Source organism: Spea bombifrons, chromosome 8, assembly GCF_027358695.1.
Source record: "Spea bombifrons isolate aSpeBom1 chromosome 8, aSpeBom1.2.pri, whole genome shotgun sequence".
In the NCBI taxonomy this organism is placed as follows: Eukaryota; Metazoa; Chordata; class Amphibia; order Anura; family Pelobatidae; genus Spea; species Spea bombifrons.
Window position 1 is genome coordinate 1,469,613 of NC_071094.1, and position 13,346 is coordinate 1,482,958.

Genomic DNA, 13,346 nt, shown 5'->3' on the forward strand with positions numbered 1-13,346 from the left:
TGTTAGTATGCGTGTGTGTGTTTTAGCGTGTGTTTGCGATCACATGCCTGGTGCTTTTGGAGAATCGAGATGTTGGGACTCGAGAACAGGAAACAGATTCGGAGGTTAAAGGAGTAATAAGCCGGGTATTACGGGGCGCGCAACCAAACACCCGCTGACAAGAACGCGCGGACTTTCCATCCTCAGGATGTTTGCAACCAAAGAAGATGCTGAGATTAGAAATGCAAAGAAAATTAGATTAGATCAGGCGAAAAATGGAGATCGGCCCCCTTCGCTCTCTGACCTCAAACCTCAGCGGTCTTCTCTTCGGTCGGCCTTTGCCTGCCCTGCACATTAAAGAAAGAAGTATTTCCACGACGCGCTTCTGGTGGAGAGCCGGGAGGGGAGACGTCGTGGGGGGAGACGTCGTGGGGGCATCCTGTGGTTCTCATTTGAGGCTTTTTCTTCTGAAATGCCAAGTTACTCACAACCTGAAACCGTGAAAAGCAAATGTGTGTCAGCTCTGGGGCCTAAAAACCGCGCATGTATATCCTGTACCACCCTGTGCCCCACCACTCCCATCAAGCTCTGCCAACACATTGATCTCACAGTTCCCGACAGCTTTTACAGAGAAACAAGACTTTCTTTACTGTTACCTTTTTTGGGGGGGAATTTACTGATTCAGTGATTTTGATGGAAAACAGATCTGGCCGACACATTCTAGAACCTCAGTTACCTTCATTGTATTATTATTATTATTATTATTATTATTATTATTATTATTATTTTTTTGTTTAATATTATTATTATATTATTATTATTATTATTATTATTTTATTATTATTATTATTATTATTATTACTACTATTATTATATTATTATTATTATTATTATATTATTATTATTTTATTATTATTATTGTCATATATTTATTTTTAGGATAAACTTACGGACGCCCCAAATATTCCTGAATTCTATTAAATTATCAATTTCCCTGATTAGTGTAAAATGACGTCATTGAAAACGGCTACATTTATGAATTTTTTGCATTTTGTCTCAAATCGACTTCATAAAAATATTGCAATTGGAATGAATTGATACATTCAAAAAAAAAGAGGCCATAATCTAAAACTAGGGTCTGGGGCTTAGATGGAATGGAAGGAAGTTTTACTTTACTGAGAGGGTGGTAGATAAGTGGAACAGCCTCCCAGCAGAGGTGGCAGAGGGTAATACAGTGAGGGTATTAAACATGCATGGGATAGACATACGGCTAAGACGATTAAGGTTTGAGTCTTTAAAATGGTAGAAACGAGTGGAAAAGATAGGGGGCCGAATGGGGCCGACCTGTCCGCAGGGTCTGGGTTTTTATATATAATTGTTATTCCAAAATAATATTTGAGGAACTGCAGCGTCCCGCATCTGGCAAAGATCAGTCCACAAAGCGGAAAGAGAGATTCCAGACCCTATTTTTGTTGCCCCAAAATCTACCGACGACAGTCAGAGACGGAGTTACCCAGGAAAGGAAGGAGGAGGTTGCATCAACCAGCTCAAAAAAAGCAGAAGGAACTCAACCCAGCTGTGAGCAAATCATTCCACAAGCGAACCTCACACAGCCACCGACACGACCGCCGGCACCGAGGACCTACCTGCCGGGAGAATCCTGGTCTGAGCTTCTGAAGGACAACTTCAGCCTGAAGAAGGCCAGGTGGTCCCCGTGGAGGCCAAGACCAACCTCATCTAAGAGGACCATCCTTCTGCTTTCCAGGTGGTTGTCGGGGGCCTCAGCGCACGGAGATTCCCTCAAAAGGTACGACTACAAGTAGAAAACAGTCAAACAATAATTTTAGCCTAAAAAGGATAGTCGGCCGTCTCATTGGACCCACTGGAAATCTCATGCGAGATGGAGGTAAGTACCCCGCGCATGGCTGCATGGCTGAGCAGAAGATGCACTCAATGGAAGGGAGTTTAGGAAAACGTAGAGAAAAAGCTATGAAGATCTTCGATGTCTCGCACACCGACCACCAACTCATTGAGCCTTTTGAGGGCCACGGAGCGGACAACGCGTTTGTTACCCCCTGGCTGGCAGATACCCAGTCGATGGGCAAAAATCAATGAGAATCACTTCTTCCACGTAACCGTTAAATCTCTTCTCGGATTTCCATTTGAGGTTAGACGCCTCTTCATTACGAAACTCTAATTTATGAGATTCAGACGTGTCGAAAGCCCGGAGCGAAGTTACCAACCCCCGACCCTGAACCACTTCACCAGCTTCACGTAAAAAAAGAGTCGCTCCTGGTGTAAACTACTCTTTTAGTCAACCAGTTTTTGAGGGGCTCTGGGTGAACCGTCAAGATTTTATTCCATTTTTTAAAATTTTGGGGAAAAAATAGATCTTCGCCTTCCCGATTTTTTTTTATGAAGGAGCAGCCACTTAACAATGGTGTCTTCTCCTTGGTGGCCCAACTGAGAAAGAATACCGGTTTGGCCGCATAATGTCTTCTCCAGTGCTTCTCTTTGACTACTCCGCGTAGGGGTTCATAGAGTTTACGGTCGTTAAATCTGAGTGCTTAAGGAAAAACTTCATTCCACGGTGAGGGAGCATTTGGTGAGAAGAGTAAACTTGGCCAAAACCGGTCCATAGCCAACTCCAGCCAAGTAAACAAAAATCGAGGACAAAAATGTATTTTTAAAATCGTGGAGATGGACGGATAGCGTGACCGCCATGTTTTTTCTCTTCCAGGGCGAGAGGGCGTTTCGTGTTTGGAGAAGGTATTTATGGAGATCGAGACATCCGTGGATAAGGAGAGGAATGGCTGTAGAGAGAGATCTTTACGGGTAGCGTTATGCTAAACGCCTCCTAATTACATCTCTCGTGTTCCTAACTCTAGAACTCGTTCTACCTCAGGCTGGTGAGAAAAATGATTTCAGCAAAAAGACTGCGCTGGGGGTCGCTTGTCGGAAGCTTCTTCGCACTCACTGCTCTCGCCTTTAATGTTAGGTTAGTCCTCGTCTCCTTCAATGGCTCTGAGGAGGTCGTTGTCCCAACCAGTAACGTCACCATCTTGATATGGCACTGGCCATTCGATCGGGCCTTGGACCTCACTGGAGATGTTTGCTCGCGACTTTATAATATTCACCGTTGTGAACTGACCGACGACCGCGGGAAGTACGGCCGAGCCGACGTGGTGGTTTTCCACCACATGGAACTTGGTAGACGAGGTTCCGAGCTGCCCCCTAAGCCTAGACCGCCCGGACAGAAGTGGGTTTGGGCAAATTTAGAATCTCCATCTAACGTCCGTGGGGTTGGGAAATGGAACCATATTTTTAACTGGACTCTGACCTATCGCGAGGACTCGGACATCTTTATGCCGTATGGGAAGCTGCTTCCGAGGGCTTCTATGAGCCCCATCAACACCAACAAGACTGGCCTGGTGGCTTGGGTGGTCAGCCATTACCAGAAGACACAGGAAAGAGTTCCATTCGTCACAGAACTCTCGAACTACCTCAAAGTCGATGTGTACGGACAAGCCAATCAGAATCCTTTATGCCCGTCCTGCCTCGTCCCCACCGTGTCCCGGTACTTCTTTTATTTGTCCTTGGAAAATTCCGTCCACGAGGACTACATCACGGAGAAGCTCTGGAAAAACGCGTTCCTGGCCGGGGCGGTCCCCGTCGTGCTGGGTCCTCCTCGGAAAAATTACGAAAAATTTGCACCCCCCGATTCGTTCATCCACGTCTCCGACTTCCCTTCACCCCGACATCTGGCCGACTTCATGCTGTCAGTGACCCCCCGGCGGTACCTCCAGTATCTTCGCTGGCGGAAGGAATTCGAAGTGAAATTATTCACCGACTGGAGGGAAAGATTTTGTACGATTTGCTCAAAATACTCAAGTTTACCACAAAACAAAACGTATGCTGATTTGGGAGGCTGGTTTCACAATGGTGATTAATTACACGCAAAAATACCTAAAACCGCCTTAAAAAAAAGAGATCCTTCTGCAATGTGAGCGTTACTTAGAAGACATGGCCCGAAACGCAATTCGTGAAGAAATTCATACATTTTATATGTTTTCTATCGTATTGTTTGAATGATTTGTGTAATAACGAGGCTCCTCTATAGACAGAGCTCTGGAACCCTTTGCAGGTTAATTAAAGCTGCCGTTCCACCTAATCTGCTGAATTTAACACTTTTATAACTGAATGCTGCGTTGATAGAAACATCGTTCCTGGTCCTTCGAAATCCCCAGACCCTTCCTAGAAATCCTGCCAAGTTTTGTGTTGTTCATAATTTTATTGCTTCATTGTCTTGTGATACTCGGGCAGACGTTGATTGGCTGTTGCCATAGAAAGTGGGGGGAAAAAGCTTTTTTTAAAGTGTGTGAAACATAAAATCTGCCGGCACATCGGCTGGGAGGCTGTTCCACTTATCTACCACCCTCTCAGTCAAGTCTTGTTTCAGGCATATTCAAAAAAAAAGATTATTTTTTTTGGCTTTTAGCAGACAGGTTTTACCAAACCCTTATGATAATTTTTCGTTTTGAAATGAAAATCACAGCGAATGCCGTGGGTTCTGAAACTGTTTTCGAATGTTTTACTAACATTATGCCACCACGGCTGAGAGCATTCGGTCTCCATCGGAACATTTAATAATTTATATGTTTTTTCCCCCAAAACGAACCAAATGGAATCTTTTGTATCAAAGTATGAATTTTGGTTCCGACCAACGCATTTCGCACAGAAAGAACCGGCACTCGCTGGCTGAAATAACGCTTGCAGCGCCTACGTTCCGTTCCTCAAATAGGACGCCTTTCAAGTTTATGTTACTGCAGCCGACGCGTTCGGCCGCCAACATTCTAATTACAAAGACTTGAATCCTCGATACTGTTATCTGATTGGTCAATGCCATTAACCCTGTATCAATATGGGGGCTTCTAGAAGGGCTTTATACCCTTTTTGCCCCTAAGAAGCCCTTCCAGCCCTGGTCAGCGTGAATCCCTGCCGCCTTCACAAGCGCCTGATCCCTGCGACAAACGTTTACAAACATTCCGTGTGTTTAGTAAACAAATACTTGAAAAATAAAGCGTGTTTTCAACTAAAAAAAAACATTATTTAAATAAAAAAATGAAAAGATCTTTAATGTATTTTATGTGATTAAATGTTACCATGCGCACCACCGTGTGGGGAAAAATAACGTTTTTTTTGCAATTTAATGTTTTTTTTTATTTTTTTTTATCCTATCCCAGAGTTCACTAAATGCTATAAACTAAAGTACCCTACAATTAGTTATTCGTTAAAAATATAAATTTATTCAATTAAACGATCTTACAAGAAATTAATATTTATGCAACTTTATAACCCCCCCCCAGGAAAAAGATAAAGATTTTTAGCTCTGGTGTGGAGGGGGGGGGGCATTTACACAGTCATTAAAACTTGATTTATTAAAAATTACCAAATAAAGGGCCACGTGAAATGAAGTTTTTGACATATATTTAGTCCCCCCAAAAAACTAGAAAAAACCTAAAAAGAACTAAAAAAAAAGAAAAAATAAAGAAGAAAAAGAAAAAAAAAGGTTGCTTATTTTGGCAGCGTGAGTTCTGAGTGAGAGGAAGGCATTAAAAACCGCGCGCTCTTCCTGTTCGAGAGGCAGAGAGGCCGCCACAGACGTTGGTGGGCGAAATCTCACAAAATTCTTAAACATTTTCATAAACGTTATTTTTTTTAATATAGGAATAAAAGTAAGATCCACAAAACAATCCTTTTTACTTCATTTTTCATTTTATTTTATAGGAAACGCAAAATATTATTTATCAGAAAAGAACAGATTGATTAACAGAATACGAACATTCCGCTCATTTCCGGTTCTGTGATACATTTTTAGAAACCCAGAACCTGCCGGCAGATCGGCCCCCATCCGGCCCCCGTCTGGTCGCCCGTTTCTCCTGCTGTAACGACTCAAACCTTAATCAGTCGTTGGTCTCGTCTTAGATTCAGGAGCCGTATGTCTATCCCATGCATGTTTAATCCCCTCACTGTATTACCCCCTACCACCTCTGCTGGGAGGCTGTTCCACTTATCTACCTCTTTCTCTGTAAAACTGTTCCACATTCCATCTAAGCCCCTTTTAGATTACGGTCTCTTGACCCATAAATTATGAATAATAGTATTTCTCAGCAATCAAAGTTAGGCTTTATTCACTTAAACAGACATTAGCATCTTTAATAATTGCAGAAGGTGATGGGGGGAGGGGGGATTCGATGGTGAATAGCTGCTTTTAATGATTCATTGTCGGGGGACCGAGACCCCAAACCACAGGACATAATCCTCTTGCGGGGCCCGGAGGTCACAGGGCGGCCGCCCCGTGCGTACGGAGGGACCTTTAATTCTCGCCATTGTGAGTCGATCAGCTCTGTGGCCGTTTAACTCTTTGTGCGCCGGCTCGGGCAAAGAACTGCGCCGAGATGCATTTCTTTGACACCAAAAGGGGTTAATTGCGCATCACAATGGCTTTATGCTAAATGGTATCGGCTTTACAGGACCCCCCCAGCCGCAGGTGAAAGAGTCGGGGTAATTAGTTTCAGGATGTCCTAGATTTCTGCCCAGCTGGGGGTCCTTAAGAAACCAAAGGGGTAAAGGAGAGGTTTCTGAGCTGGTAATCAGGACCCCCGCTGGCTTGAAGGACAACTTCGTGCAGCCACAGGGGGTCCTCCTCGTGGGTCATGTCATGAATATTATTACCCCCCCACCGGGGTCCTTCTGCTCAGGAAAGCACAAAATTCCAGAAGAGACCCCTTTTATTACAAGGTTTCCAGCAGTAGCCCCCTTTACTCCCGGGGAAGGATACATCGTAACCCCGAACACTTTGACGCCGGCCAAGAGGCTCTCCGTCCCGCGGCAGACCTTTCATTAAACCCCAAAAGCTCCAGGGGCTGACGGAGGCCGAATCAGAAGACCCCGGACCTCAACGCCCATGAAAACGCAGCCAGCTGAAGGTCCTTTGTGGTGAAGACAACGGCCCTTAAACCAGCCCACGGGGGGCACAAAAATACCCCAAACACGTAAATAAACCCCACTTGGCCTCTGCTTGACCTTGAGTTCATTCACCAAGATTCCAGCAAAAAAGGTGTCGAGGAAACAGGGATTTTTTTTATTTTAAATAATAAAAGTTAGTTTTCTAAACGGTTCTGCTGAAGGAACGGACTTCATTAGCACCGCCAGAAAGCATCAGCTCCATGACGAAAGTCACGGTCGTTTTATAAAAAGGTGCGCATGACCTGATCAGAAACACCAGAAGCATCGTGTGTGTGGGGGGTTTAATGGAATAAAGAACACAGTGCCACGGTTTTATGTATTTTTATTTATTTTGTCTTTTTTTTAACAAAAAAGATGTAAAATGAACCTTTCCAGAAAAAAATCAGTGGGAAGAAAACCCAAAAACACCAGAAAACATTATCCAACAGCCCGAGGGGGAGCGGATACTCAGAGCAGAACGATACAGAGGTCATACTCGCTCCAGAGTTAGTGGTTTCTCATACATTTACACCCCCCCCCCAAAAAAAACCCCAAAATATCCATAAAAAATAAATTTATATAAAAGAGGGAGAGATCTGGATTTTTCTGAATTGGACATTAAAACAAATCTCCGCTCGATGCAAGGGACGAGGGGCCGCCCAGCATAAAGAAGTTAACGCTTGCTGTGAAATGCGTCGGCCGCCCTACCCATACCACAACGGGTTAAGTTTATTGCGCTAAACCTCTGCTTAGTATACGGCCCCCCTGTGGATGATTTTGTGGACGGGGGGTGCTATAGAATTCATTATCCTGGCGCACAGACGAATAAATTGATTACCGCTTTTTTTAAAGGGTGATAAAGTTAATATCTCTAGGAGATCAAAAATGTCAGAAATAAATTAAGGGGAAAAACGGGGGCACCCAACAACCTGTTCACAAGGAGACTGGTCAACGCGTACGGCAAATCTTCTAAAAGGGGGGGGCAATAATATCAAATGCAAAAAAACGCGTAGGCAGGAGAACAAAAACTATTAATTTGGGTCGGATAGATGGACTTTAGGGGCATAAAAAAAATTAAATATATTGAGGGGTTGGACGGGTAAATGCCCTTTATCCACCCCATTAGTGGAAGGATAAAAATATAAAATACACACAGAAATAGTAAAAACGGGAGCGGGGCCCGCAGACAGGATCGGATCGGTCAGGAAGGAGTCCATTAACACAGCTGGTTCCCCATGGGCACCATATGGCCGATCGACTGGTGGAACGAATCATTCTTGTGAAACGCGGAGGCGTAGATTCCAGGCGAGGACGACAGAGGGGCAGCCAAGTAACCCTGGGAGGCCATTCCTTGGGGCAGACCGTAGGGCGAGTGGGGTAATAAAGGCTGGACCCCAACTTCGTAAGCTTCTTTGGGGTTGGCTGCGGAGTGCGCGTCCCCCTCGCGTTTCTCCTTCTGTCTCCGGTTACAGAACCATATCCTTACAACCTATTAATAAAATATATATAAGAACGGGCTGTCAGGACTCATGACGTACGGCCTACGACGGTCATCGGAAATCACGCGATGTTAGGATGGGATTTATTTATTTATTTTTTCCTTACCTCCTTTCCGATTTTTAGATCTTTTGCCATCTGACTCATCTCCTGAGCGGACGGTTTGGGGCATTTCATGTAATATTTCTCCAGGTGCGCTTTCACGACAGCCTCGATGTTTGTCCTCCTCTTCCTTTTCCTTGTGTGAATGAGCGATTGCTCCTTCGTAAGCAACTAAAAATAAAATAAAAAAGGAGTTACAGGAGTTACATTTACAGCCAAAAAATTCCTACTTCCTGCTCATCACATAACGGACTTTATACTTCAACTGCAGACCTGGAACCCTCAATTGCTGTCAGTCATGTGATATTTGGGTGACTTTCCTGGCTCAAACACCACACTGAGCTGATGCTTTATGGCAATGCTAATGAAGTCCGATCCTCCATAGACTTTCATTAGACAGAGTCTGACTGGGTGATTAAGACTGAGCCATTCTATTGTTCCCCACAGGCAGTATGATAAGGATGTACGGGGGGGGGGGTTTTACCAAAATCCAGGACCCTCACGGGTTCTACAACATTCGCATCTATGATTTACCTCGAGGAGATTGTCGTACTTTTCAGCCACAACCAGCCAGTGACTGAGGAGAGGCTTCAGTTGGCACATATTCTTATAGCTCAGCTGTAAGGATTCGAACCGGCAGATCGTCGTCTGACTGAATAGTTTATCTGTAACACAGGAACAAACCAATAAGACATCCGCAGCACAAGAGCGCCACCACCTGACCATCTGGTGAATCACAACATAGAAAAAGAGGACCTGCTAGGGGTTTGTAAAGCTTCCGGTACAAGTGAAATATCCAGATTAAAACAAAGAAAAAAGGAGGAGAATTTATACTCCATAGAGAGCTGGGACAAAGTAACTCACCAAAAATAATGCCCAGCATATATCCCACGTCAGCTTGCGTGTAGCCCAGCGACACCCGCTTGTGCTTTAACTCTTTGGCAAACTGCTCCATCTCCACTTCAGTCGGTGTTTCCTGGTAAATGAAGAAAAAAATGTAAGTATGCATAATATATAATATCTCACAGACGAAATTGTGTGCCATGCAGTACTAAAACTGAACACTAGGGGGCTGCAAGCTTCTCCACAGGGATATTTGGGGCGGAGTCATTGAAACAGCGCCTTTAGAGGTCAGCAGTGGAATTACACACGGGGAAGATAAAGTCTTTAAATGATCAATTACCGACAAAATTACCCCCCCCCCCGCGATAAAACACTACAAGTTTTAAAAGATATTTAACACACTAGCAATAAACTGCCTCCCCTATTTCAGAGCAACACATGGGGGTCACTAACCCCACTTGCCATCCCATATAACACCTGCAGACAGCCCAGCACCCAAGTACAGAGACAAAAAAAAATCTCTACTAGAAGTTTATTTATTCCTGCATTCCATGGATCTGTTAGAAATGCAGCCATAATTTTGGAAGGGGTAACAGGACCATGGCTGCAATGAACCTCCTGAAACCAGTCTGGATTCTGGGGCATCCCAAGACCCCCTGGGTCGCTAGAAGTGATCTCAATACCCCCTCCCTCCAATTACACTTGGCCACCAAAAGGCTGGAATTTCACTTTAAGTGACCCTGGCAGCCATTTTACATGAACTTGGGGGCAAAAACAAAATACATCCTATGAAATGTTACCAGTTTCTTAAACAAAATAATAAAACGCAAAAACCCTGCAAATGCTGAGATTGCAATATATATATATATACATACATACACACTACAAAAACAGTGATATAAAAATATATAGAAACCTAAAGAAAATAATTTTTTGTAGTGGCAAACATTTTACCAAAAGCCAATTTAACACAAAAAGTAAATAAAATAAAATATATTTTAAGCTAAAATGCAGGAGGAGACCCAAGATGTACAGAATTCTATAGAGTTATAATAAGCAGGGACTTACCTCCTCCACATCAGACATGTTCCCGTAGGTCCGGATGATATATTGGGTGAAGGAGCCCTTCCCGTCATAGGCTTCCTCGGTCCCCCTGCTCGTAACGTTGGCACTGCCGCAGCGGCTGCTCTCCAGGCTGGTCACCTCGCACTCCGCAGGGGTTTGGGGGCTGTGGTTTGCCCCTGTGGGGTAGGTAGTAGAGTCCTGTGCACTGGGGGGTTTGGGGAGGTGTTGGCTGGGCAATGGGGGGCTTGAGTTGGAGGCCGTTGTGGTGGAGGCCCCCGGCCAGTAAGGAGAAGTCCAGCTGTTGGAAAATTGGGGCTCCGGAAGATTGGGTGCTGGGGAGAACTTCTCAGCCACAGACTCCTCTTTGGACTCCGAATCATAATCAGATTCTTCCTTGATGCTCTTGGCCTCCACTTTGGCCGGACTCTGCTCCCTGGGCTGGGGAGGCTGTTCATAGGAATTCATGTGATTATGGAACTCAAACTGAGCCAAAGGATTCCAAGACATCACCTGAGCCGTTCCTTCACCGTTGGGTTGTCCTCCCAAGTCCACATTATCAAGTTTCCCTGCTGAAAAGTGGTAGTACTGCTGGGGGTAAGGAGGGTAGCCTCCAAAACCCTCCTGAAGAAGCCCATGGTTAAAGGAGAAGGCAGGGTAGGCTTGTTGACCATACATGGTGGCAAGATGATCAGGTCCAACCACAAGGGTTACAAAAATATAAAATAAAAATTGTTAAAAAAAATATTTTTTAACAAAATTAGTTCAAAAATATTTCTTCAAGTCATTCCTAAATAAAAAAAATGAAGGTTTTTGACCCTCAGTTGGCTGCTGGAGGAGACCTCACTTGGTCCTGGTTCAAAGCCTCATCTCTAAAAGTTGCCCCCCTCCAAAACAAAAATACAAAAAACGAAAGCCCCTGCTTATCCACAGACGGGGAGGAAAAAAATGAAGATCAGGTGACTACTGAACTTCTCAAAAACAGCAAACACATCCTAGTCCATCAGCAAAAAGCCCTCCAGAGACAACACCTATGAGGAGGTCCTCTACTCACCACCAATTATTACTGGAGACTGGGGTCTGGGTGATCGACCCCACCCACCTGATAGTTATGTTAATTGGCCTCCAGCTATTGGTCTCTTAAAAACAAATACACCCCACCCCTTTTAAGTTATTTTTTTAAAGATCATGATTTTCGGCAAAATGTATAAAATGTATTTTTTTTTAGGTTTTCTACATTACTTTTACCCCGTCTTATAAATATAAATATTATACCCAGCATTTTAACCCTGATACCCCCATTCAGGGATATTCATAAATATTCCAGGTAACACAGCAGGGTCCTGGGGGCATTAAAAACAGTGGGTGTTTTCTCAAAAAAGGGGGTGTTTTCTTTAAAAAAAACAATTGCTGAAAAGTTTTCTAAACCAAAAAAACCATTATATCCAATTTCCCATGGAATGAATGAACTTGCATGACACAGGGGGCTTCTTACTGTTTATTATTCTAATTAACGCATTTCCATTTAATGTCACAAAAATGCTATTATTCCAAACCTCTTATAATACAAAAACACTTTATTATAATGATAATTGGTATTTCATGCAGGTATTATTATTATTATTATTATTATTATTATTATTATTATTTTTATTATTATTTTTATTTATTATTATTATTATTATTATTTTTATTTATTATTATTATTATTATTATTATTATTATTTTTATTTATTATTATTATTATTATTATTTTTATTTTATTAGGTTCTGTGGAGTGAATGCACCTTTGTGTGTTTTTTTTGTTGTTGGTGATATTAGTGGAACAGTCACTAGTGGGTTAGTGGAGAAGTGGAATGATTCCCCAGCTAAGACTGATTAACGGGGTAGATTTGTATTTTAACCCTATATGTGATCTTAAAGTTTAAATTAAAAAAAAGTCATGCTTTTGAATTATTTGTAAACTTTATATAATAGCAAAGAAATTCAAAATGTTTTGCAGAAATGTCTGTTCTGTCTGTGTTTATTTTAAATAAAAATATATATTTATTAAATGAAAGTAAGCAATTTACATGCCTTATAAAAATAACCCAATCAATCAGAAAATACGTTTTAGAGTTGAGTAAATCTGGCTGGCTGAGTGTCCTGTGATTGGTTGTCTGTAACAGTTTTTTTGAGGTTGGTCAGAACCAGTTTAGAAAATGCAATTCATTTTTATTTAAAAATCTAAAATTTAATTCATTTTGTTTGGAGCACCCACAGAAACCCCACAAAAATATAAAATATAACACCTTTTTTATTGGATTGAAACATTCAAGGAAATGATTGAAATTCAACAAATTTGGACACAGCTCACAGACTCAAGCAGACAAACTGAAAATATTTTTAAAAATCATTTAATTCCGTGTGACCCCAATGCTGAATTAATTTTGGCTGATTAAATAAAATGTAAATGTGATAAACAGGGAATAAGGAGAAATCCTTAATATCATTAAATAAAATTTGCTGTTTTTTGTTATTATTTTTTTTAACACTCTTGGTCTGCCGAGCTCCTGTTTGTGTGAAGGTGTACTGGATGAGCGTGGTGAGAGTTGTAGCCTCATTTTCTGCAGTTCATATTCAATGTTTAAAAATATCTCTATGGCTCACTTTAATTCTAATCCAGATTTCATTTAAAATGCAAGAAAACAGACTTCAGAATGCAATTTTTATTTACAAATCCAATAATTCTACTGAGAACACCGGCATAAAATAATATAAAGAAATATTCGGACTTTGGAGCCGGAAACAAAAATAAAACGGAAATTTGTCCAAAAATGTGAAAAAAATACAAACTCTGTACATAAAGGGGTCAA

The 13,346-nt window shown here is 42.3% G+C and overlaps 2 protein-coding genes across 2 annotated transcripts; one reads left to right on the plus strand and one right to left on the minus strand.

Annotated features, from left to right (window-relative positions):
• Positions 1-2,756: 2,756 nt before the first annotated feature.
• On the plus strand, positions 2,757-3,929 carry FUT7 (fucosyltransferase 7). Its single transcript, XM_053473172.1, has one exon. The coding sequence runs from the start codon at positions 2,898-2,900 to the stop codon at positions 3,927-3,929; it is 1,032 nt and encodes a 343-aa protein (XP_053329147.1). The 5' UTR covers positions 2,757-2,897.
• Positions 3,930-8,203: 4,274 nt separating this feature from the next.
• LOC128503149 (POU domain, class 5, transcription factor 1.1-like) lies at positions 8,204-11,169 on the minus strand. The gene is made up of 5 exons (XM_053473174.1): positions 10,498-11,169; positions 9,451-9,562; positions 9,121-9,251; positions 8,593-8,757; positions 8,204-8,476 (listed from the first exon to the last, which is right to left on the minus strand). The coding sequence occupies exons 1-5, from the start codon at positions 11,167-11,169 to the stop codon at positions 8,204-8,206; spliced, it is 1,353 nt and encodes a 450-aa protein (XP_053329149.1).
• Between the last annotated feature and the right edge of the window lie 2,177 nt (positions 11,170-13,346).

Bases quoted from the DNA above. Each gene is read 5' to 3' on its own strand.
- LOC128503149 (XM_053473174.1), bottom strand. From the start codon at position 11,169: ATGTATGGTCAACAAGCCTACCCTGCCTTCTCCTTTAACCATGGGCTT. The intron at 9,252-9,450 runs GTGAGTTACTTT...CCTGTGTTACAG, and splicing joins TATGCTGGGCATTATTTTTG to ATAAACTATTCAGTCAGACG. The intron at 8,758-9,120 runs GTAAATCATAGA...TTTTATTTTTAG, and splicing joins AGTACGACAATCTCCTCGAG to TTGCTTACGAAGGAGCAATC.
- FUT7 (XM_053473172.1), top strand. From the start codon at position 2,898: ATGATTTCAGCAAAAAGACTGCGCTGGGGGTCGCTTGTCGGAAGCTTC.